We start from the raw sequence: 27,675 nt of genomic DNA on the forward strand, positions 1-27,675 counted from the left end.
GACGTGCCTGGGGCAAGGGATGAAGGAGCAGAGCCAGCGGGGTGCTGCTCGGTGCTGTGCAGGGAGCAAACATCAGCGGTGACAGCAACCTGCCACGGCTCAGCTGCTCCCGTGATTTATTGCTTAATCCCTGGCAAGGGTCGCTCTTTGCCTATTTATTTATCATCTTGCTGCGAAGCCTGTTGATATTTGGTGTTTTTGTATCCACCTCAGCTCTCGGAGTCATGGGGTTGTAGGAAAAGGCGAACCAGCTGTAGAGGGTCGTGGGGTCTCACCTGGCTCCTGGCAGCTTCCCACAGCAGGGTGCCGATGGCAGTGGGGCTGTGAATGCCAAGCAGAGACCCCGAGAGCTCCTCGTGCTGCGGGCACACCTCTCGAGCTCTGCCCATTTGGGGTTGCACACGTGCTTTGTATTTGGTGCGGGTGCCCTTGGACTAAAACCAGAAGTTGCTTGCTCAAAGTGGTGCCGTGCCATCTTCTTGTGCCCACATTTCCCTGACACATCCCCTTCCCCAGCCTTTCAACCCCCAAATCTTTGCGTGGCGCTGCTCTGCCTTGCTCTCCCCACCCTGGAGCCCGTTGTGCATCTCCCCTCTCCAGCCTGCCCCGCACCCTTCAGCGAGGCTCTGGGGTGCCGGGGAGTCCTGGCGAGGGGCTCTGTCCCCGCAGCGAGGTCCCCGTGTCCCGGTGGCACCCCGTGGTGCAGGTGGCCGTGCCCCACGGTGCTGTGCCCCAGCCGGAGCCGTGGGACCCTTCCCCTGGCTCCGGGCAGCGCCGACCCGTCTGCAGGCTCCTGGGGGCTGCTGCCCTCTCTGCCTCTCACCGGGGCGTGTTTACGGCTCGCAGGGAGCCGGCCTGCCCCGATTCCCCCCCCCGTGCCCCTCATTTCATACATCCACATATATCCATACAGCATTTGATACCGGTTTTTATGGGCATTTCCATACGTTTTACAGACACAGCCATTACAGAGCCAGGTTTCACCCGAGAAACCTCAGGGGAGCGGCGCACTGAATCGCCTTAGTCTTGGCCCCAGAACAAGGCTCTCTTCTCTCCCTCACCGGGGCTGCCGCTATCAGCGCGGGGAAGTGTGGCAGCACCGGGCCCTGCTTTTGGTCCCCGAGTCCCCCAGCTTCACGCTGTGCCGAGGAATTTTCCGCCAGCTGGGTGAATCCCTCTTTGCTCTCCCTGCCTGGTGCCGCGGGGACCTGTCCTCGCCGCGCGCCCATCCTCGGCACAGCCGTGGCATCGTCCAGCCCGGCTCTGCCCTGCCTCTCCTATTAATAGCAGCTCCCCTCGCCCCTTCCCAAATCTGCCGGCAGCCCGGGGTCCGTCCCACTCTGTTTTCCTCAGCAGGTCCCGAAAGCAGGAACCATTTGTGGCTTCCCCGGCCGGCGCGTCTCAGCTTGGCCTCCAGCGGGTGTTATTTTCTCTGCTGTTTACTGTTCTTCTGTGGGCTGTCAGGTTTCCGCACCGGGGGAAGGCTTGTCAATGGGGTGAGGGGGGGCGGCGAGTCCGCACGGAGGGGCTACGGGCATGGGGGGGGGGCCCGAGGAGCACAGACATGGCCTTTATCGCAGCCTAAGGGATGTGTGGCTCATAAATCCGACCCAGGCAGATAGGGGATAAATCATCCCCGCTCGGGCATCGGTGGTTACCCATGGTTAGAAATTAACTTTGTGTTGGATGGGTCCCAGGCCGTGGGGTGGGAAGGGGAGGCTGCTCCGGGCACTGTGCCTCCTGCCCGGCCCCCGGGGCCAGGCTGCAGCCACGGGGGGCAATTAGAGCCCCAGCTGATGAAGCCAGAGGATGCTGCGGCCGAACCTGTGCTGCAGGCACCCACGCCAAGTGGCACCAAAGCCCCCAGACCCTATTTCCCATCCCCTCTCCAGCTCCCTGTTCTCCCATCCCAGAGCTCCTGGCGGCTCCACGAGCATCCCCAAATCTCCCCGCGGCACCGGGACGTCCCGGGGGGCTCCGACGAGCGCGCCCACCTCTCGTCCTTCTGCTCAGCCCCCTGTGCCCACCGAGGGGGACGAGGGGCAGGGCTGTGTGTGGGGACAGCCCTCCCACTCCAGCAGCAGCCAGCTCGGCTGGGCTCGCCCCTGGCCCGCTCCCTAATAGCTCCCCAGCTTTCCTTTCTAACGAGGCTCTAATTGGAAGCCGGTTGCGCTTCCCTTCCCCTCTCCTCAGAGCTCTCCAGTCCCAGCGCTGCAGGGCGATTAGGCTGAGGTTTGGTGTTTTTTTTTTTTTTTTTTTTTAATATGGCAGAATTATTTTGGAAGGGCCAGGATCGTTACATGACGGGCTTCTTGAAAAACCCCAGGCTTCGCCTTTCAGACGGGGCCTTTTCAAGTGGTTTTGCACAGTACACGTCTCTGGGCAGCGACCGTCTCGAACAGTTACTGTTAATTATAGATGCCTCTTTCCCGCTCGCCCATTACTCAAAGGATTTTTGTGTGTTTTAACAGTGTTTTACATCAGCCTGAATAAGACTCTATTCACTGTTTCCGAGAGCTGGAGCTCGGGCATCCCCTGCTGCATGTGCCGGGCTCTCCCCTCCCTCTCGTCCTGCCCCCCGGGGCTGGGGACCAGGCGGCCGCTGGGGGCTCTTGGCACTCGGTGGTTTTTCAGAGCCCCCCGAGCGGTGTAACATCACGGGGGGGTGGTGTTGCCTCCTGCTGACCGAGGTGGGTCCTAGGGGAGATCTGCGTGCGCCCCGGGGCTGCGAAGCCCCACCATTTCTTCCAGCTGGCCTCCTGCGCTCGGCCCTATTCCCATCAGAAGAGCTCGCCTCTTCTCCCAGCCAAGCTGCTTCATCCATCCCTGGGGGCAAACTTTGCCCCAGCTCCCTTCCCGGTCCCGCTGCCGTCCCCCAGTGCGCTGGGCTGGGCGTAAGGACCCCTTTCAGGGCTCTGTGGGCTGTGAATCCTCACCGCAGCGCACCCCACGGTGCCGTTTCTATCCCTGTCCCTCATTTCTCAGCTCCCCGTCTTCCTTCCCAGGGGCTCAAAGCCCAACTCTGCTTCCCAGGGGCAGCACCCCGCTGGCCCCATAGCTGCTGGGGCCACCGAGCTGGCTCCCTTGGGCACCTCAATACCTGGTGCCAACGTCACCGTCGCAGGGAGGGCTCTGCCACCCGGCACAGCGCACTGGGAGAGGGGGCAGCCCCCGGGCAGAGCCCCCAGATAGGAGGGGGACAAGGTCTGGGTACCTCGGCAGCTCTCGTCTCCTCCAGCTCGGCATATAGGGCGCTGTGGTCAGGCCCATTTATAAAGCTGGTAAATATATCGGCAGGGTTTGTGTCCCCTCCAAAGGTCAATATTTGTGCAGAGTTTAATTTTAACTTAACAAGCAGTTGTTTGCAGAGGCTGCCCTGTTTGTGTGTGCGTGTGTGTGTGTGTGTGTGTGTGTGTTTTCCTTCTGTGCTTCCCCGCGGATCGATGCTGGCGGGGAGGCGTGCAAGGGGCGTGCGTGCGTGCGTGCACCCGCTCACGGCGCACGGGGAGGCTCCGGGCTGGGGGAGAGCAGCTCACGGGCACTGTGGGGACAGGGGGCTGTGGCCAGGGCTATAAATGCAACCCACAGACCTCTGCTGGAGGTGGCGGCGGGCAAAAATGTGCCCCGTGTGGCTCTCGGCACGGCAGCAGATGGGGACGGTGGCTTCCCAGCCCGTCCTGCCCGGTGCCGCAGGCTCGGTGCAGCCGGGCAGCCGCACGGCCCCTGGCCTTCCCCTCGCCGTCCCCTCGTGAGCCCCTGTGGCTTTTGTGGCTCTCGCCCATTTTTCTGGCAGCCCTGAGCTGAGCGCGCCGGTCAGGCCGGCACTGGCTTCGCGCAGGGCTCGGGGTCCCAGCACCGCTCCCATGCTCCAAAAAAAAAAGGCAGGGAGCTCGTGTGCCTGCCCTTCTAGCCAAAATCTGGTGCCACGAAGCTGTCTCCATGTCCCCAGCTGGGACCAGCAGGGCTTGGGGAAAGGCTGTGCGCCTCCCCCTCTCGCCTCTCAGCCCCTCGGCACCCACGATTTTGGGGCAGAAAAGGGGGGACGTGGCCGGGAGAGGCAGCAGGGCCGGGAGGGAGCTGCTGGGGCTCCGTGTTTTGCAGCCCGCCTTGTGGGCGCTGAGGTTTGGTTTCCTCCTTTCTGCTCTTTTCCTCTTCCTCGCCAGGCCCCGGGGCTGCCAACCTCGAAGGGAGAGCGGGCTGCGAGGGACGGGGCAGGGGTAAACACGGGGCTGGGGCCGGCCAGGCGGTGGGTGACGGAGGTGAGCTCATGCCCTGACGTCAGCCCTGTGGCTTTGGGGACAGCCGTGGTTAGGCTGCCCAAGGAGGGGCGGCTGTTTTCCTGCAGCTCCGCCGCGCGCTCCCGGTGCCCGTCCCTAACTTATAAACCTTAATGGCCGGTTTAAGAGGTTCCTGCCATGGGCACCTTGTTGCCACTTTTAGGTTTTTAATTTGGAAACTTTCCCTTCTGTGGTCGGGGGAGGAAGGACTCGGGTCCGCTTTGGGGCCGCTCGTCAGGACTCGCGGGTGCCGAGGAGACGGTCCGGGAGGGCTCTGTTCCCGGCACCGGTGCCGGGTGCTGGGTCCCAGGTGCAGCAGGGAGAGCCCTCCTGAGAGCATCCGAGCTCCTAGGTGGCACTTTGCAGGCCTTGCTGTGGCTCCTGGGAGCCGCAAGGCAGAGAGGACAGCTGGCTTGGCAGAATTTGCACCCCGGGGATTGAACTCCCCCGGGGTGGGCACCCGGAGCGCTATAAATAACGCGCGGAGCCGGAGGAGCAGAGCGAGGAGTGGCCCTGGTTTACCAGGGCGTTCATACCAGGCCTTTCAAGTGGTTCCCATGCATCTTCCCCGCCAGCCATTTGCACATCTGCTCTCCTGGGGGGGCCGCAGGGCGTGCCGGCGGGGAGGTGGGCAGCGCTCAGCCCGCGGGCAGCCCCCGGTGCGGTGCCACGTGCGCGCCGGCATCGTGCCGCTCGCCAGCCCCAAAGCAGCCCTGCCTCTGCCAGCCCTGTAATTGATTCCTGCTCTCCTGCTCGGGCTGGGGCCGTGGATGTGCAGGCATCCGCTTTTGGAGCTGTGTTTTGAGTCTCGAGGCGTTCGGAGAGGTTCTTCTCCCAGCCTTGGCTCATGGGATCCGGGGGGGACCTTTGCCTTGCCCAGCTGGCAAAGATCAGGGCCACGGGGAAGGTGGGGTTTTGAGCTGTGGAGGAGGACTTCCTAGCCTGGCGCTTGGTAGGAGATAGTAAATGCTGTGGCACGTTAAGGATAAGGTTAAAGATAAACCAGTTATCAGGTTGGAAGGTGGTGATGGCGGGGAGAGTCACCCAAGCACGGGGAGCTGCGAGCAGGCGCCCTGGATGCTCCCCACGGCCCTGTTCTGCAGCGCTGCTGCTGACAAATAACGCTGCACTGAGCGAAAATCAGGGTAGAAAACCAGCTGAAAATGGCAAGGCTTTAAAAAAAAAATAGAGATATTTGGGCAACCAACACGGTTTTGCTGTCCGGAGATGGCAGGGGCAAGGCAATGCGGAGCGCAGAGAGCGGCGCGCGGAGCGGGCAGGGGCCGGAGAGCAGGGATGGGAATGGGGTCGAGAACAGAAAGCAGGGAGCCTCGGCAGCCCCGGGCACCGGGACAAGCCAGGAGAGAGGAGCAGGGAGGAAACGTCCGCGCGGCAGGAGGAAGAAAGGCTGGCAGCGCTCCAGGCCTGATGCCGGGGTGGGTGTGATTTCCTCCGCGCTCCTTTCATGCGTCGCGAGGATTGCGCAGCAGAAGGATGCTGCTGGCCCCGGGGGCGAAAGTCTGGGTCCCCTGGTCGCTAAGAGGAGTGGGGACATGCTCGGGGACCCGGCTCGCAGCTCCCCAAACCCCCTTTTGCCCCTCGACAGCCCCGCCGGGTCCCCATCCCTCTCCCGGAGGGCGAAGGTGCCCTGACAGGCTGTTTTATTAGCAGCAGGTGCCTGAAACCCAACCCGCGGCCCCGCGCTCCCTCCTCTCACCTGGGGATGAACCCGGGCGGGGGGCACGGCTGCACGGGGCCAGCTCCCCCCGGCCGGGAAGGGTTCCCCCCAGGAAGCAGAGCGGTGCCGGCAGCCTGACGGGCTGCTCCTGCCGCGGGCGACAGGCGCGTAATGCGTGATTTCACAGCAGCGCCGTGCCGGGCTCGCCTGGGGCCATGATCTCCCCCGCTCCCGGCTCTGTCAGCTGGGATTAGGGGCAAGATTTAGGCTGAGAGCCCTTTGCTGCTGGCTGGAGCGATGCCGGGGATGGGAAAGCCCAGCCCAGCACCTGCGGTGCGCAGCAGGACCAGCACAGCTTCCCGGGCTGCCTGCAGCAAATCGAGGCGATGCTGAAAGGAGGCAGCTGAGGGCATCCTGCCCACGGGGGCCACTCGTCACCCCCCCGTGCCACATATCCAGCCCCTGGGCAGCCCTCCTTTCCCCTCCGCCCTCGCGCCGTGTCCCCGCAGCCCTGTCCTCTCCCAGCGTCGCTTCCTGCTCGTCTCCCTGGACCCTGGCGCTTGTTGGCTGGGCTCCTGCAGCTTTGACTTAAGTTTACGGCGGGCTGGAATGCAGGGCTGCTGCTGGCCTCCCTCCAGCCTAAACATCCCCACCCCGTTGTGCGACACGAGCTGATAAGGGCGAGCGCTGCGAGCGGGCAGGTATCTCGTGCCCAGCCCGCGACCTTACAGCCACACGGCCTTGGAGGCTGGCATTTATCTCCCGCGTGCGCGCCGGCTCCCGGCCCCGAGAAATGTTCTCAGCATCCCCGGAGCTTTCGCCCCGGGCCAAACCCACACGCACGTTGCCCGAGACCGACTCCGAACAGGCTCCTTTGATGAGCGGGGCTTAAATATATATTTGGCATTCCAGCGGCAGCGTGCCGAGCGCGGCCCAGGGTGTGAAAGTGTTTGCTTGACAAACTCCGGGGGCTCTCGCCTCTCTGCTGGCCCTGGGGACTCGCAGGAGAGAAATGTCAAGGAATTTTTCACCTCGCTGCTTCGCTTGGTGTTTTTATTTTGTTTTCCTGCCGGGAGTGCATTTTTAGCTCTGGCGAGCGGTGCCTGATGGGCAGCCCCAGAGCCTGAGCCCCTCCTTCACCGGGACAGGTACAGAAAGGGGCAAACATCACCCCCTGGTCCTGCTGGGGAGAGGGGACGGCCCCACGAGCCTGCTGCTGTCACCTCCCTGCTGGCCCTGTCCCGTCCACGGGCACCGTGCTGCAGAGGCTGGATGTGGGCACCGGCAGGAGGTGCCCCACAGCCTTCTCCAAGGTCCACGGTGCTGGAGCAGGGGGCTGAGATGTCCCACACGGGGAGGAGGAGGAGGAGGAGGACGAAGGCAGAGCCTCCCCTGCCCATCCGGGGACCTGCAGCTCTGGGAAATGGGGAGGGGGCTGGCAGCAGATTCGGTTTCAGAGCCCGTGTCTGCGGTGCCCTCCGCAGCGGGTCGGGATCCTGGGCGGCTCTCGGGGAGTCTGTGTCTGTGTGTTCCCAGCTGTCCCCGGCGTAATCCCTCCCGAAAGAGAATCCCCTGCCCTGCTGCATCCCCCTGGTCTGCCAGCAGCGCTGCCTGGCCCTAAATCACCCGCTGCTCCCAGCCTGAGGGATGCTCCCGCCATGGAAATGGGGGTGCTGTCCCCCAGGACGGAGCAGAGGGAGGGTCTGGCCTCTGTGGGGCAGGGCTTGGGGCCCCCAGGGACTGTGTGTGAGAGATTGGGATGCCGGGAGGCTATGGGGTGAGTTCTGGTGCTCTGGGGACTGCAGAACAGGGATCGGTACCCAGAGGGATTTGGGAGCAGGGCTTGCTTGGGATGCTGGGGTCTGTGGGGCTGAGATTTGGGTACGGGGGGACTGCAGAGCAGGGCTGGGGACCCCAAGGGTTGTGGGACAGGGGGCAGGCTCTGTCCCCGGGGCAAAATCGGGCTTGGCTCGGGCTCCCCGAGGTTTCCTTCGCGGCCCAGTGAAGAATTGCTGGCTTGTCTGGCGGAGCGCGGGCCCGTGGATTTCCTGGGCAGCGAGTCCCTTTCATGTGGCCGCTCGCAAACTCTCATGACATCACCGGGGGCTGCTCCTCCCGGAGACAAACCCAGTGCTTTTTAGGGGTTTGCCGCCCCCTCTACCCACCCCCTTCGCCCCGGCCTGTGTGTTTTGGCCAGGGGGGGACCCGGGGAACCGCGTCCAAGAACGGCCGCTCTGGCACGGAGACGGCACGCGGGCAGGGGGAGGGCAGCGCGTCCCCCTCGCTGAATAAACATGGGCTGGCCGGGGCTGGAGGGGGCTTTTCCAGGCTGGACCACACCCCGGGGGGCTATTTTTTGCCATGAATGAAGGGGCTGTGTGCTCGCCGGGCAGCCTGGCCTCCTGCCGCTGCGCCGAGAGCGAGCCCGACACTCAATCCTGCTGCCTGGCCGGGGACCAACATCTGCGCTGAGCAGCTGGGCACCGCGGGGACACCTGGGCACCACGGGGACACCTGGGCACCTGCACGGCTCAGCGCTGCCCGTGGGGACACACGGGCACTGTCCCCACCTGTAGGGGCATCGCCTTCCAGCCCCAGGTGGTCACCATGCAGAAGGGACACCTTCCTCACCGGGGCACCGTCTGGAGGGGACATCTGCCCCCTTGTCCCCTCTCCGGGCCCCGTGGTGCCGTGCCGGGCACGCTGCTGGCTGCACAGGAGGGAAATTGAGGCTGCCACCAGGCAGGGGGAGGTGGCAGTGACTCAGTGGCGGTGCCAGCAGCGGTGCCAGGGCTGCCGGGGCGCGCCAGACCCAGTCCTGCCGGCCCTGTGTGCCCGGTGAGCCGCCTGAGTCAGCCCGGGGGATTTGCCCTGCTGCTCCCCCTGCGTTTCCTGCTGCGGTTTCGGGTGAGGACGGGGCAGCGTCCCCAGGGGTTGCCCCTCCGGCCGGGTGCGCCCGCACCTGGGAGGAACTGCGAAGCCACCGGGGCAGGGCGGCCCCTGCCTGCAGCTCAGCCCGGTCCCGAACGCGCCCAGATTCCCCCCAAAGCCCCTAATCTCGCTTGGCTCAGCCCCAGGCTGCTTCCTCTCCGAGCCCTGCTATCACACCTAATCCCCTGCGTGCTGAGTTCGGGGCCACGCTGGGTGCAAGGTCCCCCTGGGTCCCCCTCGCCACCCCCAGGTTTGGCTTTCCAAGGGGTCTGGGAGCTGCTGTGCCCGTCCCCCTGCTGCTGGCACCGAGCTGTGGCTGTGCTCCCCCTGCCCCTTGGGCAGCCTCGCAGCCCCCGGGGGAGCTGTGAGTGTTTGTTGCCTGTCTTCGCCGGGTGGAGCTGGGGTGCAGGATCCCACCCGCGGCCGTCCCTTATCGCCGTGTGGCACCCATGTGATTCATCAGGTGTGGCTCCGTTTCCATCACCCCACTTTGCAGGAAGTTTCCTGGCCAGTTCCCCCGTGCGCCCTGAGCAACAACAAGGCAGGATGAGCTGGCCAGCCTTCCTGAGAAACCCTACAATAACAAACCAGCGCAGCGTGTCCAGCTTTCCTGGACAGACAATAATAAACCGGCGTGAGCTGGCGTGCTTCGCTGAGGAACCCTACCACAATAAGCCCGGGTGATGTGTCCACCTTTGTTGAGCAACCCTCTGGCAACAAGCTGGCGCGAGCCACCCGGCTCCCTCGCAGAGAGGGGTCCCTGAGCTGTCCCCTGGGAAAAACTGGGGGTGCCCGGCCAGCAGCTCTCCATGCGTCCTGCTTCGAGTCCTCCCAAGTCCTCCTGCCTCGCCAGGACCTGATTTAGGCACCTCCTTGCCAGGCAAGCACCCAACTCACGGGCTGGGTGCCCCTGGTGCGCACCGTGGCTCCTCTCCGAGCGGAGCGCAGCGTCGTGCCGCTTGGGGAGGAGCTGCAGCAGTGCCTATACCCTACCCCTGCGCTGCCACCAACCCTCCTTTTCTCCCACATTTGTCCCTGGGAGCTGGAAGAGCAGCGGGAGGGGAGGGCAGGGCAGGGGCAGGACCCCCAGCATCCCCGCGGCCTCCCCGGCGCGGCGGCGGCGGCACAATGCGGAGCCCCCTGGGCGCGGGGTCTGCGAGAAAGGCTGTAACCCAAGCCGTGAAAGCAGCACGAGAGGGGGAAAGAAAAGGGTATTGAGCGGCAGGCTGCTGCGGTCGCCGGCCAGCATAGACCGCCGGTTGTTAAGCGGGTGCCTCGCTTGCAAAGGCTGCCTTGATGAAGTGTGAGCCGGCACTTACGGAGGGACGCGGGCAGGCATCCTCGCTCCATCTTCCGCTCACAGTGCCGCTCTTTATGCGCCTGACATTTGCTCGCTGGAAAGGCCCCGAAAATCGGGGGAAAGGAAAACATCACCCGTGGCAGGGCCCGAGCAGCTCCGGGAGGAGCTCCGGGGCCGTGCCGGGGCTGTGCCGGGCCGTGCCGTGCCGTGCTGCCGGGCTGCCCCGGCTTCGCCGCCCGCTCTTCCCCGGGGTGACCCCGTCACCTCTCGGCAGCTCCGGGCTGCCTTCCCCAGCCGGCACAGCCGCTTCCTGCCAGGTGTGCGAGGTGCTGGCTCCGTGCCTGGGAAGCCCTGGCCATCCTGCCCCTGCCTGCGCTGCAGGAGGGACGCGCTGCTGGCTGCTGCGCCGCGTCCCCAAGGGCTGGCATGGCACGAGGTGCTCAGGGCTGCGGGGACGACCCTTGGGCAGGTCCCTCAGATGTCCCCCGCCGGGTTGTGCGGTGCCCGGGGCGTGCTGCAGGTGGCTCTGAGGCGGGGAGGAGGGCTGGAGGTGGAAAGGGGTATCAGCATCCAGCCCCCAGCCCTCCAGCTGTGTCCTCCCGCAGGTGGGATCCCTCGGTGTTGGCACGGGCTGGGCAAGCGGCTAGCAGAGCTCACTCCTCATCTCTCTGCATCCCAGCGTGGATCCCAGGGTGGATCCCTGCCCAGTCTGCAGGACATTTAGAGGATCACGGGCGGTGATGCCCAGTGCGCCACGGGAGTGCACAAAGCCTGCGGCAAGGGAAGGTGACAGCAGCGTGGCCACCAGGCACAGCAAAACCCCAGCCCTGGAGCCATCCCCCTGCCCTCCAGGGGCTGCTGCAGCATCACCAGCCCCTGCATATGTGCCAGCAGGGCAGCAGTGGCCGTGCCCATCAGCGGAGAGCCAGCGTGCTGCTCCCAACCCACTGCTCCACGGCACCGCCAGCCTGGGGAAGCCGTGCCCCCCCCCCCCCCCCCCCAGGCCCACACCCCTTGGCTCCCGGCCCCGGCAGGAATTATTAAGTGTGCCCCTGTGGAGCATGTGCTGAGGCTGGCCACGGGAATGTGGGCAGATCTGACATACAAGCCACAGCAGCCAGGCTGTAATTTCCAAGCGGGCCCCGTTCGCTCTGTTTTCCAGTTAAAAATATATTAAAAAATAGGAATGTGGGGTTGGGAGCAAAGAATGTTGGTAACCGCTTCGAACGTCTGGTGTGATAATGAAAGGGTCAGGCCCCGGCTTTGAGCACGACCGATTTAGACTCTGCTGCTTGGCACCAGCACGGGGGGGGGGGGCCCAGCCAGCCTGCAGCCCCGTGCCAGGGGTCGGTGCTGCTCCTGCACCGGGGGCACGGCGCGGGGCTGGGGGCCGTGAGCCCCTCGGCCACGCTGTCGGGGGTGCATCCGAAGCCCCAGCTCCCCGGAGAAGGGAGTCGGGGCAGGGTGGGCGAAGCAGGACGGCTGGGGATGGGTTTGGCACCCTGCCTGCTGCTTCCACCTCGCCCCACCACCTCCCCGGAGCAGAGCCTTGGGCTGGGGGCACCACGCGAGGTTGGGTTCATCTCCCCACGAGCGCAGCCCGATGCACATCCCATTCCCAGCTCGGGGCAGCTCCCCCTGGCTCGGCTAATCGCGGTTCAGCCTGTGCTGCCGAGCCTCCCGTGCCGGTGTCGCAGCCTTGAGTGGCTCCTGATAGCGGGCACGGCGCTCGGCCTTGCGGCCAGGCAGTCATAACACCACCAGAGGTCGAGCTGCTGCCGTGCCCCCCACCGTCTCCGCGGGGGGAAAACCCTGCAGGCACCCCGCTCCTGCCTCTTCCCTGCCTCGGGCGTTGTGTTTATCCTGCAGAGAAGGGATGGGAGGAAAACAAGGCGCCGGCAGCCAGGGCTGAAGGCGCAGCGGGGACGAGTTGCTGCAGCAGGGTTTGCTCCAGGGATGCTCTGGGGCTGTGGGGTAAAAAGGGAGGGCAGGTGCCCGTCCCCAGGGCTTGTCCCCTTGCTTTGGGGACACCTCCTTGTCCCTCTCAGCCTCCGGGGCCATCAGGCGGCCGGTGGCTGGCACAGCACGCTCTGCTCCCTGCCGAGTCAGGGCTTTGCAGGGGAGCTCTTCCAGCCCCGCTAACAAACCCTTTTCCCTTGGGGTCTGCGCCAACGCGGGCGAGCTCCGGCAGCCCGATGGCTCGGAGCTGGCCAGTGACTCCCAAATTCCACCCCGGGCTTGTGGTAGCCACATTTAGAGCCGAGCCCTTCCTGGAGGCATGGGCAGGGGGTGCCCTGCACCTGCGGCCCCGTTTCCCACCCGGGGACCCCTCGGCGGTGGGGACACGCCGTGGGCAGTGGTGCCCGGGGGCACTGACCCGCACGGTGCTATCTGGGACGCTTTGCTCGCCCCACCGCCGGTCCTGGCTTTTCCTGGGAGCTGCTGTTTGCTTTTCTCTGAATTATGGCTCCTGCCTTTGATCTGGGCTGTGTCGGCCACCCGATGCCAGCCCCTCTGCTGCCTTTGAAGTGCAGTTGCCTTCCCAGCACCGGGCGCCTGCTTTTGCACCCTCGGGTGCAAGTTTGGCACCGTGGGGCTGAGCCATCAGGGCTGGCGCGTCCCAGGGGTGTCCGAGGTGTCCGAGGTGCTCGGCATCCCTCCTCCTCCCCGGCACCTTGTGCTGCTCGCAGCTCGGAGGCCGGGCAAAGCCGAATCGGGAGGTTTGCCCTCTGGCTGGCAATCCCAGGGATGCTGGCAGGGCGCTCGCACCAGAGCATCGCTCCCTCCTGTGGCAGCGGGCAGGGCCACAGGAGGTCCATGTGGAGAGGTTAGCCAAAAAAGCAGACCCCAGTGGCATTTGTGGCCTGATGCTGAGCGTTTTTTGTGCCTCTGCTCCCAGCAGCAGGACTGAGACCTGCGGGGATGGTGCCTTTCTGGCCACCAGCACTGGCATCAGCTCCCTGCCCGGCGGGGAGCACTGGGGGGGTCTCAGCCTGCCCTTTCTGCCCTTGGGAAGCCGGGCGCACGCTTTGGACTCTGGCCTTGAGTGGGTCTGAGCGTCCCCATCCCCTCCCCGCTCCCCTGGCCGGGAGAGGAACCGGCCTTATCTGTTACACTTTGTTCTCCTGCTGTCTGGGTGTGGAGCCCGGCAGAGATTAGTGCCAGACCTTTGACACGCACAAACACGCACAAACACACACACACCAGTAACCACGCTCGCCAGGGAGCCCGGCTGCACACGCATCCCTGTGCACACTCGTTCACTCCCTTGCACAGCTGCCCGTGCACATCCCTCCCCGGAGCCCTCCCTGCAGTGCGCAGTGGGCACCCAGCACCTCTCCATCACCATCACCTGCACGAGCTGGGGCAGCCGCTGGAGCCACCGGGGGGGCTTGTGCTGCACGTGTAGGGGATGGCTGTGGTGAGGCAGGACCTCCTGGTCACCACCACGTGTCTGGGGTCCTGCTCGTGCCCGAGGCTTGTGGTCCTTATCGGCTTATCCCCGCTGGGGAAGCCACAGCCCTTCCCGTGCGATCTTATCTCCGGCGGCGTTTCATGAATGGCTTGCAGGCTGTGGCCGTGCTGGCCTCCTCCTAACGGGAAAGCCGCAGGTGTGTGTGCGTGGGTCGTTTCCCAGCCCGGCGCTGGCGGCTGGTGACGGTGTCCCCCTCGCTTTGTCCCCGCAGAGCCTGCCCCAGATCTGCGGTGCCGGGGACGGGCAGGCGTTCGCCTCAGCCCTGCGGCAGCTCTACGCGGCGGTGATGCTGCAGGAGGCCAAGCAGGCTCGGAAACGGCACCACTCAGGTGAGGAGCTCCTGGATGCGAGGCGGGGGCACGTGGGGCACCCTTTGGGCGAGCCCCTATCCCCGGAGAACGGGAGCAGGGAGCTGGGTTGGGGGCAGCCTGCCCCTTGCACGTGTCCCCCTTTGCTTTGGGCCGAGCTCCCCTCGCTCCCGGTGTGGGTTTGGGCACCGCCACGTGCTCCCTCGTCTCAACCCCAAATTGCATCTCTTTGCTCCTGGCACTAGAGGACGCCGAGGGCCCGGCACCCGCTGCAGAAACCTCAGAGCACCCCGAGCCGCCACCACAATCCCCGGAGGATGAAACAGCGCCTGCGAGCGAGGGAACCGCGGTGAGCACGGTGCTAGGAACAGCCTGGCCGTGCCAGGGGCCGCCAGGTTGGCATGGAAAAAGCCACACTGTGCGCTCCTGCTGGTCCCAACACCCAGCTTTCGCCCCCCACACCGTGCATCCCAGCCCCGTACCCATCCAGGGCAGGCTGGGGGGCTCAGCTCGCTTCCTACCGCGTCCTCCCCCCTGCACCCTGGTTGCGCACACGTGTGTGACGGTGCACATCCACCGCATGGGGGTGGGGGGGTGTCACTGACGCTGCCTCCCCTCTGCCCCCAGCTGACCTCCTCCCCGGCACAGAAGCCCCGGCTGCCCGCGGCCAAGGCCAAGCCGAAGAAAGCGAAGGGGCTCTTCGGCTGAGAGGTCGCTGCCACCACGCGAGAACACCTGCGAGAGGCAGAGCAGAGCACGGCGCATCCTCCGCCTCGTCCGCACCTCCCCGGGGACGCTGCTGGGGCCGTTCCCCGCTCCCGAGCTGCCTCCAGATGGGGACGTGGGCACCTCGTCCCCCCGATGATGTCTCAGGATAATTTTTTGGTGCCTCTCCCTGGGTGCAGCTCGCAGGCTGCCCACGCTGGACGTGAGGGGAGCGGGAGGGTGCTGCTGCGGGGGTGCCAGCAGGGCAAGGAGACAACGCAGCCTGCTCCCGTGCTGTTTGCATTAAAGGGCTGTGTCTGGGTGACGTGTCCTCCCCTCCTGCTCTGTCCTCCTTCAGCCAGCAGTATCCAGACAGGGGTGCTCGTGAAGGAGATCGCTGAGTCCTGCCCCTCCATACCCCATCCATCCATCCATCCATCCATCCATCCATCCATCCATCCATCCATCCACCCACCCACCCACCCACCCACCCACCCTCTAACCCTTGCTCTCCTCCTCCAGCCCTTGTGTCCACACGCATCCTTCGGAGCCGGGATGCCGCTCCTGTGCCCAACCAGGTCCCAAAATAGCCAGCCAAAAACGGGCAGCGCCGCGCACCGCAGGGACCCCTGCCCCTGCCTGCCCCCAACTCCCCGGGGCTGGGCTGGCCGCAGCCTCGCTGCCTGCTCTCACGGGCGGCGAGGGGGAAACAAAAACATCCGGAGCAGCCCCCCTGTCTGTGGCAGGGGAATGAAAGGGCCTTTGCAGGGCCGCAGCCGGCCAGTCCCAGGGCGAGAGGTTTTTATATTTCCTCTCCGAGGGAGCAGCGTGCGGGGCAGGGTGGGTGGTGGGAAGGGGAAGCCGCGGGACGGGGAGCTTGTGCTGACAGCCGTAACCAGCTTGTGTCATCTGCCAGCATCTTACGTGGGGAAAAAAGCACCCAGGAGCTGCCCCCCACCTTGGACAACCTTTGGTTTGGGGCTTGGGGCACGGACCTGCTGCAGGGACAGATCCTGCCCCGCTCCCCCAGGGGAGGGACGGGCTGCAGGAGCGGGGATGAGGGTGGGGAAAGCAGGAGATTGGAGCTGCCAGCGGGGAAAAAGAGCTCTGCTGATGCCCCCCAGCCCCCAGCCAGGGCAGGGCAAGGACCCCAGCCCCCGTGGCTCCAGCACGGAGCCCACCGGTGCCTGCCTGGCCCAGGTTGCCGCCGGCCCCGGGGAGCGTCACCGCTCATTGTCCCATCCCGTCCCGCTGGGGTCTCCTGCCCTGTCCCCACCCCTCCTCCTCCCTGGAGCCGGCTGGATTTGAGCTCCCGACACACATTAAAGGCCACAAGTTCGGCCTCGGCCTCCATAAATTTGATTCCATAAATATTAGTTTTCGCAGGGTTTAATGAAGCCGTTATGCCGGGCACGGCCCAGCACCCCGACCCGTGCCCTTAATAAGGGCTCTGTGGCCTCGATTAAAGGGACCTTTCAATCGCTGTCAAGTATTTTTAGAAAAGGAAAAGAAAAAAAAAAAAAAAAAGAGAGAGAGAGAGAGAGAGGGGAGAAGAAGACGACCAAGGCAGCGAATAGGGAGAGGAAAATCCCAAACTCGTTTGGTGCAAAAATAGAGAAATAGCACCACCTAGACTGCCTGCAGCACCCCGCTCCGCGCCCGCCCCGCGCTGCGCCTGGCTCCCGGCAGCCCTGCGGGGCCTTGGCCAGCCTGAGGGGTGCGGGGATGGGGCTTTGTGGGGTGGGGGGAGAAGGGTTTGGGGATGGGGACCCTTGTGGGTCAGGGAGAGAGGGGCTTGGGCAAGGTGAGGACGCAGCCGGGAGCGGTGCGTGGGGACCGGGTGTCCTGGTGGCGTCTGAGAGTGGCTGAGGGATGCTGGAGGTGCTGGGGGTTGCAGGGATGGAGCCCGCATCCCTCCCAGCTCTGATTCCTCAGTGATTCCTCCCCGTGCCCCAGTGCCAAACCCTTGCCAGGAGCAGAGGGGCTGCTCTTCATCACCAACAGGGGTCGATGGGCAAGAGTGATTTCGGGTGTCCCCATGCAGGAGCCCTGCAGTCCCTGCCGCACGGGGACACAGCGGGCTCTGCATGCAGGGGACTGCCACTGCTCACCACGGGCAGATGCAGGGTGCTGCCCTGCTTGGGCAGCAGCCGTGGTTGCAAGCCAAGTCAGCTCCCCGTCCGAATTTGGCTGTGTCAGGTCTGGAAGAAACAGCCCTGAGTCCCTGTGGGGAGAGGGTACCTGCGAGGGTGAGCACGGCGGGGAGCTGGGCTCATTTCTCATCCCATGGGCGAGCAAAGCAGCCCGGGGACCTTGCAGACTTAACCCAGGCTCTGCTTGTCCCCTGCCTGTGATGCACGGAGAGCTGTGCCCTTGCTGCAGCCCCAGGGAAGGCAGAGGCGGGGATGGGGAGTGGTGCCGGGACAGGTCTCTGCTCTGCCTGTTGGCTGCCTGAGGATGCTCTGCTGGAGGAGCCAGCCGAGGAGGAGATGTGCAAGTGTTGGATGTGCAAGTGTTGTGGCTGGGGGCTGCTGGCCAGCCCTCACTGCTCCATCACCTGTGATTGCAGCAGCAGGACACGCGAAGTGGCCGGGCTTCGCAGAGCTCTGGGCACAGCTTTTGGCTGCGTGGCTACCGAGCACAAAACCCAGATGGAGAAACCTCCGGCCAGCTTTGCTCCCACAAGGGAAATGGGCTTTTGGGGCTGCAGCATCCCAAGCACACGGGTGCTGCGGGCTGCATCCCTCTTACCCAGATCTCTCGGTGCCGATGAGGCCAGCGCAGACCTGAGGGCAGAGCCGAGCTGCGGGCTGGGCTGCTCCAACCTGGCCTGCCCGGGTACCCCTCGGAGCACCCCGTGCCCCGTGCCCACCAAAGGGCACGGTGGTGAGGGGGCATCCCCGCGAGGGCTGCGTGTGCGGGGATGTCCCGAGGTCACCACCTCACCTGGGGACAGCCTGGGGAACCAGCAGGGTGCCCGCAGAGCCCTGCCGGACCCCTCCCCAGCGCACAGCTTGGGGAGAACCGGGGGGGCCCCGCGAAGCCTCGCTCCTGAAATCAGGGTGTTGTATTTACTTTCCCCTTTTGGCAGCTAGAAGGGGAAGCCCATCCCAGCCCCTCATTGTTGTCTCAGCGAGTTAATCAGATGCCATAATCCTGTTGTGGAAATATCGGGCCTCCCTGGAAACAATGGGGAGCGAGAATATTGTGGTTAAATTTCAACCAGCTGCCTCCCTGCTCTGTTTGATCCCCGCCCGCAGGCCCGGGCCCCTGGCGAGCAGGCGGCGCGGCGGGGGCCGGAGCCCCGGGGGTGCCACCCCGTGCCCACGCCGCGCCGGGGGAGCCCCCGGGGGGGGGGGGGGGCTGCCAAGGAAAAAAAAAAAAAAAAAAAAAAAAAGGGTGCAGAGGGGGGAGCTTGGAGGTCCGGGCGCGTCCCGGGGCGGCCCCGGGGGGCAGGTGGCGGCGGGCGGCCCGGCGGGGTGGGCTGCGGGCCCCGGGGCTCGGCCGGGGGGAGGAGGCTGCGGGCGGCCCGGGGCAGGTTCCGCGGGGAGGAGGCGAGGGAGGGAGGGCGCAGGGAGGCTGGGACACGGGCAGGGTGCGGTCCTGGCGGTTCCCGGTCCCGGATCTCTTCAATTTCCCCTCTCACTCCTGCCCGGGGAGCGGAGGCAGCGGCGGCTCCGGTCTCCGGCTCCAGCCCCGCCGCGCTGACCGCCAGGGCGCAAACCGCGGGGGGCTCCGGGCAGCGCCGAGCCCCGCGCCCCGCAAGCGGCCGCTCTCCTGCCAAAACAAACGGCCCTTCGCTATTTATTGCCGCCGCCGGGGCACGGCAGCTCAGAGCGGGCCGACACCGACACCGGGCAGCCGGAGCGCACCCGCGCCGGGCACCCCGCTCCTCGCCACCGGCACCACCGGCGGCACCGCCGCCGCCACCGCCACCGCCACCGGCACCTGCCCGCCGGCTGCGCCCCGCATGGGGAGCCCCGGGGCGGGCGGAGGGAGCGGCGGGCGAGCCTAACGGGGCCCCCGGAGCCCCCGGAGCCGCCGGTCCCCCGGGCCGCCCCGGGGCCGCCGGGCGCGCCATGAAGCCGGCGCGGCTGCTGCTGCTGCTGAGCGGGTGCGCGCTGCTGCTGGCGCCGGCCGTGCGCGGCTGCGGGCCGGGCAGGGTGGTGGGCAGCCGCCGCCGGCCGCCCCGCAAGCTGATCCCCCTCGCCTACAAGCAGTTCAGCCCCAACGTGCCCGAGAAGACGCTGGGGGCCAGCGGCCGCTACGAGGGCAAGATCGCGCGCAACTCGGAGCGCTTCAAGGAGCTCACGCCCAACTACAACCCCGACATCATCTTCAAGGACGAGGAGAACACCGGCGCCGACCGGCTGATGACCCAGGTACGGCCCCGCCGCCGCTCCCTTTCTCTCCCTTTTCCCCTGCGCCGGGCACCTGCGGCCACCGGTGCCCGGCCGGGTGCCCCGGTGCGGCACGGACGGGACGGGGAGCGCCGGAGCAGCGCCCCGCCTGGGCTCGCCGAGCACCCGGACCGTCCCCAGGGGTGGCAGCGCCCTGCCCCGCTGTCCCCAGCCCGTGTCCCGCTGTCCCCGAGGTCGCAGTGCGCTGCCACGCCGTGCCTCCAGCCGGCGGCGCCGGGACGCGGAGCTCCCCGGAGGGGCAGCACCCTGCCCCGCTGCGCCCTGCCGGCCCTTGCCCTTCTGCTCCGGGTAGCGGAGGGCAGAGCTGAGCCCGCAGGAGGCGAGGGGCACGCAGGGCTCCAGGAGCACCTTGCCGGCCTCCTCCCACGCTGCTGCCGAGCCCCCCCGGGCGCTGGTGCCCCCCGGGTGGGATGGTGCGGGGAGCCTGGCAAGGGGAAGCCCTCGGCTTGCAGTGCCTGGGGAAGGGGAGAAGCCGGCGGTGCAAACGCCCTGCTGAAGGCAGCCTGCAAGTGTCCTGGGCCAGGGGAAGGAGGGGCACGGGGGACAGAGGACGGCGGCGGGTGGCGGGGGTGATGCTGGACGAAGGTTACTCTGTGTTTTAATATTGCCAGGAGAATGCCTGAGGGTTTCAGGAATGCAGATAAGGAGCCGCACGGCCTTGCTAAGAAACCCGGCCACCAGCTTCAGCACTGGGTTACAGCCCGACTGAGCTCCTGGGGGAGATGGGGGGGGAGCCGGGGCTGCCCGCTGCCCACTGCACCCCCTGGTCGGGGGCTGGCGGGCGGGTGGGTGAGCTCCTGGTGGCAGGAGCCGAGCGGGGCTCTGGCCGTGGACTCTGCCCGAGGTGTTGGTAACGAGGAGAGAAGTGGCTCGGGTGCTGGCTTGGCAGCTCTGTCACCCCGTGCGCCCCAAAGGGCAGCTCGCCGGGGGCAGAGGCTGTGGCACGGGGCGGTTTTCAGACCGGGGGCTGCAGCAGAGGGGCTGAATCCAGCCCCCCGTGAGCTGCACGAGCCGTGGCTGCTGCTCACTGCAGCCTGCATCCCCTGATGCAGAACAGCTCCTGGGATGCTGAGCTCTGTCACTCATGCGAGTGACATCTCATGGCTTGGATTAGAGACAGGAGCACACCTCTGACTGCGTTTGCCCGTGAGACTGCTCCCACCGCCTGCCCTGACCCAGACAGTGCCCCTGTCCCCCCCAGGACCATGTCCCAGGCTCCGTGTCCCACCTGCCAGCCCCCTCCTGCCTGCTGCCTTGCTGGCAGGGCACCTGGAAGCTCCCTGGCTCTTCTCGAAGGTTACGTGTGCTGCCCAAGTGAGGGCTCTCAGCCCTGCGCGGTCCCTGCCACTGCACATCCGTGCACGGATGGGCACCCTGGTGCCTGGGGCAGCCGGGCAGAGGACTGTCCCCACTGCCTGGCACGGCTCCTGGCAGCTCCCTTTCATCCCACAGCCCTCTGGGCTCATCCCTTGTCCCCAGGCTGTGGGAGATGCCCCCAGGCGTGGGAGCTTTGGCACCGTGCCCCGCGTAGCTCTGGGCTGGGAAAGGCCATTGACCCAGCTCCTTGTCCCTTCCCCCAGTGCCTTGGCTTTTACTGCTGTTGACTCACTTCAAACCTGTTTTCTTTCCCCAAGTCCAAGGGTCTGGGTGTCCCAGGCAGCCTGACGATGCCGCCTGCTTGGGGGGGTGGGTAGCGCTGCTCTCTGCCCGCCTTCCCTTTATCGTTTCATCTTCCTCAAGAATTCCAGTGTGTTTGCTCTCGCTGGTCCCACTCGGAGGTGCTGAGATAAGGCTGGAGGCAGAGCCTGCCTCACCTCTCCGCGGCAGCCTGGCCCAGGAATGTCCCGGGCCCCCTGCCCCCACGGTGTCCCCACCCCAGCCATCACCCCTTGCAGACACTGCTGTGGCGACCACCCTGGCGGCGGTGACAAATTGCTCTTGGGGACCTCAGGAGAGGACCTTGGCTCCCTCTGGGAGAAACTCCACCCGGGGACAGGTGTGGTGTGATCCTTCTTCTTCTCCTGGCCAGATTTTGGGCAATTTTGCTGCGAGCAATTGCCCCCAGCCCCTGTGTGAGGCTGAGTTCCCCACCTGAGTGTCCCAGGGTCGCCGGTGGCCGTGTCCTCTTGGCGCTGTGCCCTTCCTCCAGCCCTGCTGCCTTCCCAAAAGGGTGACATCCCCTGCCGTGGGACAGCGCAGAGCCTAACCCTAACCCTAACCCTAACCCTAACCCTAACCCTAACCCTAACCCTAACCCTAACCCTAACCCTAACCCTAACCCTAAGCCCTACACGTGGCTTGGAGGTGTCCGGCCACCTGTGACACCACAGGGACGGGCTGTGCCCTCCCTCACACGCTGCCACCGCGCACCTTCCCCAAAAACCCTGCCACCTGCCTGTCCCTCGGGTTCCCAGCTTGGACATCCCAACCCCTCCCTGGTCCCCAGGGATGTTTCAGCCCCCCCTGGGCTGCGCGCTGGGGACTGCAGCCTCCTGGATGAGCCCGGAGAGGAGCCCTTGCGCCGCTCCCCATCGCCGCCCGCTCCCTGCGCATCGCCACCTGCCCGCCCTCGCCCACCGCTGCTTGTCACTGCCCATCCCCGCCCGGTCCCTGCCCTCCGTACCTGCTCGCTGCCGGTCCCTGCCCGTGCCCTGACACCTGCTGGCCGCCCAGGGCACAGGCACAGCCGCTGCTGGGTGCTGCGGGGACCCTGACAGCTCGGGGAACTGGGGGGCCCGCGGGGGTGGCACCTCCGGGGACAAGGGTGGCACAGGTGGCACACGCTAGGACAGGCTGGGCTGTCCCCAGGGGCTTTGTCCTCCACCAGGAGACAAAGGTTGGAGGGTCTCGGGGGGGGGGTGCAGGGGTTTTGCCCTGCAGGGAGCACCCGGAGGATGGAGGGGTCGGCGGAGAGGGCGCAAAGAGGGGACCGGAGCGGGGTGGCGAGGGGACACCTGGAGCCGGGACCGTGCAGGGGAGGCAGTGGGGTGTGGGGGGCTCGCTGCCTGCCTCCGTAGGGCGGCCCCCAGCCCCTAAGCCCCCTCTCTGCCAGCAGGGGCCTTGGGAGCTCCTTGTGCCGTGCGCAGAGTGGCACCACGGCGGTGTTTGGCGAGGACAAAAGTCGCTCCCCTCCCTCCTCCTCCCCTCTCCTGGGCACTGTTTGTCCAACACCTTCCCAGCTTATCTCCCCACACCCAGGGAGCCACGAGACGAGGGCAGAGGCGCTCCCCCGCCCCATGTGGGGCAAAGACCTGCCTGGCACTGCCCTCCTTGGGGCCTGGACCATGCCAAGAGCAAGCGGGGTTCCCCAGGAGCAGCAGCACCCTCCTCCCCCGGGGCAGGAGCTGGTGATGGGGGCAGGCTGAGGGCCCCACGTGCTGGGGGCAGCTCCCTGCTAGGCCCTTTCTGAGCCAGGGCTTGGACCCAGCAGCAGGTTTTATAGCCCTGGTTCGTGCTCTCGGGGACAGTGTCTCATGACCTGCTTGTGTCGCTGCCAGCGCGACGTCCTGCGGCACCGAGTTCCAGCTCAGCAGTGACAGCACGAAAACATCCCCCACGGTGTCTGCTTCTAGCCTGCTGCCCGGCTCTTTCACTTAATGTTTCCCAGGACTTGCCCCATATGGGACCTTAATGGCTCTGTCCCCCTCTCTGGCTTTACAGAGCTCTCCTGTACCTCCCCACCAGCTCTTCCTGGCTGGGCAGTCCTCGTCTGCTCACCCAGTGCTGTCAAGGAGCTCCTTGATGCCACAAACTTCGCTTTCTTTGCACCTTTTCTATCTGTCCTCCACCCCCTTTTGCAGCCCGGGCAGGGGCCAGCGGTGCAGGCTGTGCTTGTGAGTCAGGGGCACAAGGGGCTCGTGCAAGGCTGGAGCAGGTTTGGAGCTGCAGCTTGTGGGTGGAGACGCTGTGCTGGGGAAAGCGGTCAAAGGCACCCAGAAATCCAGGGCTGGCGTCCCTGGGTTGTGCTTTGGGGTGAGAAACCCTGGCAGGGCAGGACGAGGCAGGGCTCAGCTCGCTCGTGTGACCTCTGTGGCAGCCCTGGGGCTTGGGGACCTGCTGTTGTCCCCCGGCGTTTCCTTGTCAGCTGCTTTTCCCCATCCCTTGGCTTCGTGGAAACACGCTGGGACGCAACCTGCGAACCAGGAGGGCAAATCCCCGATCCCAAAAACCCTTTTGCTGACTCTGCCCCTCTGCCCCGCAGCGCTGCAAGGACCGCCTGAACTCCCTGGCCATCTCCGTCATGAACCAGTGGCCGGGGGTGAAGCTGCGGGTGACAGAGGGCTGGGACGAGGACGGCCACCACTCGGAGGAGTCGCTGCATTACGAGGGCCGAGCCGTGGACATCACCACCTCGGACAGGGACCGCAACAAGTACGGCATGCTGGCTCGCCTGGCCGTGGAGGCCGGCTTCGACTGGGTCTACTACGAGTCCAAGGCGCACATCCACTGCTCCGTCAAGTCAGGTAAGGCTGGGGGGGGGCCCTCCTGTTGTAATGTGCCTGGGGAGCCTGGCTGCTGGCTGAGGAAGGGGTTTTGGGGGGGTGCTGGGGGCTGCGGGAACCCAACCGGGGCCGGGTGCTGCGGTCGCTGCTGTCTCTCGCTTCTCCTGTGCGCTGCTGAGAGGGGTTTCCGAGCTGTGATTTGATGGGGTGCAAGGAACCCCCCTGCCGAGCGGGGTGGTGATGGGGAAGCTGTGCCCAAGCTCCCGGAGCGCCCCCCGGGTCCCTTCTCGGCTGCGAGCCCGGTGCCGGCGGCGCTGCGGGCGTGCGGCAGAGGGCAGCAGCGCCACGCGCACGGCGGGGACGCGCAGCCAGCCCCACGCCTCGGGGCCTCGGGGCAAAACGGCCGTGCCCACGCGTGGAAACAGCCTCGGCGGTGCCACGCCAGCCCGGAGTGCCCACGGTCACGGTGTGCACCCCCCCGGCCGTGCGCGCACCCACGCCCGAGGAGGAGCCGCGGTGGCCGCTGCGGCGGTGCCGCTCGGTGCCCCTCGGTGCCGCGCTTCGCCCGGGTGCTGGGGGGGGGTCCCCAGGCTCGGCTCCCACCGCACTGTGCCTGTCCTGCTGCCCTAGCCCGCAGCCAGCGGCCCGACACCCCCAGACGCCAGGCTGGCCCCCCGCGCTGACCCGCTCCCCCGTGCCGATGCCAGGACGGGCGCATCTCCGGCCCGCGATGGACGTGGGGCGACCGCGGCGCAGAGAGGGAGCGACGCAGCCCCGGAGAAGAGGGACAAAGCGTGGCACAAGGACCGGGGCTCCCGGTGCCCGGCGGGGCTGGCCGGAGAAACGGGGCCGGGCTCCGAAGCGAGGACCCTGACCCCAGTGCCTTGGGGCCGGCCGGAGGAGTGGGGCTGTGCCCCCGGAGAAGGACCAAGGCTCTTGAAGCCCAGGATGCTCCCCTGGACTGACCGAAGACAAACGCCACGGCCCAGGCAGCCGAGCGGGGCCCTGAGACCCTGGAGGGCTTCTGGAGGCTGGCCAGAGCCTCGTGGCTCACAGCGGCTCCCCGGGGCTCTGTGTCCCCTGGATTTATCCCCAAAGCCGTGGGGTGCGTGGTGGAGCCTGTGGGGTGCCCATCCTGGTCCCCTCCAGAGCTGTGTACAGAGGGCAGCCGGGCTGCCCCTGCCTCTTAGTAAATGGCTTTTATTTTTGTACGGATGGCCGCGTGGCCTGTTGTATGTATTGCGTCTCGTCGGGTCCCCCCCTGCACCCGCACACCCCTCCGTGCCCCGTGCCTGTGCCCCTGCTTCTGCCAGGCGCCCCCCTTGCCCTCCTGCCAGCCTCCCCCTCCCGTGGCTCTGCCGCCTGCCCGGGGACGTGGGGTGCAGGATTTGGGACCTGTCCCTTGCTGGGGAGCAGGCACGGGGCGGGCGCTGCACCTCGTCTGAGTAATAAAAGGATTCTGTCCCAGAGATGGATGCCTCTCTTCATGGGCCTTGGGGGCTGGGATCTGGCTCTGCCCGAGGCTGGGGAGGGATGGGGGGCAGTGCGAGCCGGGGGGAGACTGTGGGGTCAGGTGGGGACCTGGGAGAGGGCCCCAGGGGCTGGGAGCTCGAGATTGGGACCATCAAACAGACCCTAAGGCTGTGCCTTGGGGGAGCTGGGGCTGCTGGGGGGCCGAGCATCGCTCCTTGGGAAGCCAGGGATCCCCTGCCGGTGCCAGCACCTGGCTGGGGGTACCCTGGGTGCTGGGACACTGGGTGACTTGTTTCACCTGCAGAGGGGCAGTCCTTTTCCCTGATTCTGCCTGGGGGTTTTGACACGTCCCTGCAGCTGAGAGAGGGTTTTGGTGCAGGCAGCAGGGGGTGAGGGGGCGGGCAGGAGGAGCAGGGGGCTGCAGCACGGAGTAGGGGCGAGCTGCGGTGCCGGGCGCTGCGCCCTGCTGCCGTTCCTTGCTGCATCCTCCCGGGGGGGCCGTGGGTGCTGCACTGCAGGGCACGGGCAGGCAGGGAGCGCCCTGGCACCCAGGGAGCTGCCGGGCGCTCTGCTCCTCTGCCTGCCACCGGCACGGGGCTCTGCACTCCCTCTTCAAACTTCGGGTGCCCCCGCACCCAAGGGTGTTCACCCTGCGCTTTGCACTGGCTGCTCCCTGGGCCAGGAGGGTTTGGGGGCCCTGCTTTGCAGCGTGGTCACAGCGCCCTGGCCCTACATTGGGGAGCAGGCGCTGGCACACACAGCAACCCCAAAAATGGCACGGGGAGGGCCCCCAGGACTGTGCGCATGGGATCCGTGCAGGGTGGCGACGCCAGAGCAGGGGGCAAAGCCGGGCAGCACGGGGGGGGGTCTCTGCATGTCACAGGGGAGAAGCTGGGGGTCTCGCAGACGGGTAACCCTCCTCTCCTCTCCTCTCTCTCCCTGCGCAGAGCACTCGGCTGCTGCGAAGACGGGCGGCTGCTTCCCCGGCCGGGCGCTGGCGACGCTGGAGAACGGCGCCCGGACCCCGCTGTGGGCGCTGCGGCCGGGCCAGCGGGTGCTGGCGATGGACGGGGCCGGCCGCCCCACCTACAGTGACTTCCTGGCCTTCCTGGACAAGGAACCCCGCGCCCTCACCGCCTTCCACGTCATCGAGACGCGGGAGCCCCCCCGGCGCCTGGCCCTGACGCCCACCCACCTGCTCTTCGTGGCCGAGAACGCCTCGGCGCCCGCCGCCCTCTTTCGCCCTACTTTTGCCAGCCGCGTGCGCCCCGGACACTTCGTGCTGGTGGCGGTGGGCTCGGGGGGCTGGCAGCCCGCCGAGGTGGTGGGGGTGCGGGGCCGGACGGACGTGGGGGCTTACGCCCCGCTGACGAGCCACGGGACGCTGGTGGTGGACGGCGTGGTGGCCTCGTGCTTCGCCCTGGTGCAGGAGCACCAGCTGGCCCAGCTGGCTTTCTGGCCCCTCCGGCTCTACCACAGCCTGCTGGGGTGGCCGGGGGCGCAGGGGGACGGCGTGCACTGGTACTCGGGGCTGCTCTACCGCCTGGGCAGGCTGCTGCTGCCCCCCGACAGCTTCCACCCGCTGGGGGTGCCCCAGGCGGAGAGCTGAGGGTGCGCTGGCGGAGGAGGTGGCCGCGGGGCGGCTCTCAGGGGGGGGCGGCACGGGGAGGTGCCCCCGGCAGAGGGGGGCAAAAAGGGGGCTGCCCCGCACGCCTCCTCTGCGCCCCCTCCTCGCCCCCGTGCCGGCGGGATCCACATGCTGCTATGTGTGTGTGTGCGTGTTTGACGTGCGTGTGCGTGTGCAGGGTTAGCTCACGGCGGGGGTCTGGCAGAAAAAGGGGAGCAGGGGCCCAAAAGGGCTGGAGGGGGGGCGGAGGAGGGAGCTCCCGGCAGCTACAGCCCGGCTGGACCCCGTGGAGAGGTTTTGGGAGGGGGGTCCCGGGGTGCTGCGGGGGGTGCCGTTCCCCCTGGGGCTGGCACAGCTTTGGCACGGGACCCGGGACTCGGTGGCACGGGTGCTGCCGGGGCAGAAGGCTGGGCAGCGTGACCCAAACTAACCCAAATCCACACCTTTTGCACCCCAAAACTCAGAAATCCCCCCAGGTGCTGGAGCACAGCCCTGCCTGGCCTGACCTCCCGCCCCCCCCCCCCCGACACCCCAAACCCTCAGGGTATCTCATTGCTGCTCACCCGGGCTGGGGATCTGGCCAGCGCCCCCCCAAAAATTCCCCCCAAATCCCCGTTAGAGCCTCGGCCTCCCCAGCAGTGGGGGTGATGAGGGGGCCGGGGGGGCTGTGACCGGTGCCCCCCCTGCGGCATCACGCGCCTTTATTTATTTATCTGCTCTTTTTATGTACCATAGCCGGGAGGCATCGCGGGCGCGTGCAGGGGAAGGTGGGGACGGGAAGGGCGGGCAAGCTGTCTGGTGGGGGTGGGGGTGGGGGATTTCTTATTTTTTTTTTTTATTATTATTATTATTGTTATTTTAATGAAAAGCAGAAATTATTTAAAGATTATTTTAAAGCACAGGTTTTTTTATGGTGATTGCTGTCCAGAGAGGAGAGAGCACCGAGCCGGCAGGTGTCTTTTTGTCTCTTCACTGGATGTACCTTTCCTGGTCGGGGGCACGGCCCAATAAATCTCTCATCTCCCAGGAGGCTGCTCC

General features: G+C 66.4%; 2 protein-coding genes across 3 annotated transcripts in view; both read left to right on the plus strand.

Moving 5' to 3' along the window:
* Nucleotides 1–14,970, plus strand: part of NHEJ1 (non-homologous end joining factor 1) — a 29,633-nt gene extending 14,663 nt beyond the window's left edge. Inside the window, exons 6-8 of one of the 2 annotated variants that reach the window (XM_082763042.1) lie at nucleotides 13,873–13,990; nucleotides 14,215–14,364; nucleotides 14,597–14,970. In XM_082763042.1, the coding sequence (XP_082619168.1) occupies nucleotides 13,873–13,990; nucleotides 14,215–14,364; nucleotides 14,597–14,847 (519 nt within the window). In that variant the 3' untranslated portion in view covers nucleotides 14,848–14,970. The remainder of the gene's footprint in view (nucleotides 1–13,872; nucleotides 13,991–14,214; nucleotides 14,365–14,596) is intronic. The other variant, XM_082763043.1, reaches the window with a different exon arrangement.
* Nucleotides 14,971–18,277: 3,307 nt separating this feature from the next.
* On the plus strand, nucleotides 18,278–27,382 carry IHH (Indian hedgehog signaling molecule). The gene is made up of 3 exons (XM_082763054.1): nucleotides 18,278–19,056; nucleotides 23,297–23,558; nucleotides 25,958–27,382. The coding sequence occupies exons 1-3, from the start codon at nucleotides 18,754–18,756 to the stop codon at nucleotides 26,617–26,619; spliced, it is 1,227 nt and encodes a 408-aa protein (XP_082619180.1). The 5' UTR covers nucleotides 18,278–18,753; the 3' UTR covers nucleotides 26,620–27,382.
* The last annotated feature ends 293 nt before the right edge of the window (nucleotides 27,383–27,675 follow it).

The sequence above is a fragment of the Aythya marila genome (assembly GCF_965140915.1).
Source record: "Aythya marila genome assembly, chromosome: 6".
Taxonomy (NCBI): Eukaryota; Metazoa; Chordata; class Aves; order Anseriformes; family Anatidae; genus Aythya; species Aythya marila.

What these genes read in the sequence shown, in the direction of transcription:
- IHH (XM_082763054.1), top strand. Translation starts at nt 18,754, where the DNA reads ATGAAGCCGGCGCGGCTGCTGCTGCTGCTGAGCGGGTGCGCGCTGCTG. An exon ending in CCGACCGGCTGATGACCCAG is followed by an intron (nt 19,057 to 23,296) that starts GTACGGCCCCGC and finishes TCTGCCCCGCAG; the next exon opens with CGCTGCAAGGACCGCCTGAA. An exon ending in CCACTGCTCCGTCAAGTCAG is followed by an intron (nt 23,559 to 25,957) that starts GTAAGGCTGGGG and finishes CTCCCTGCGCAG; the next exon opens with AGCACTCGGCTGCTGCGAAG.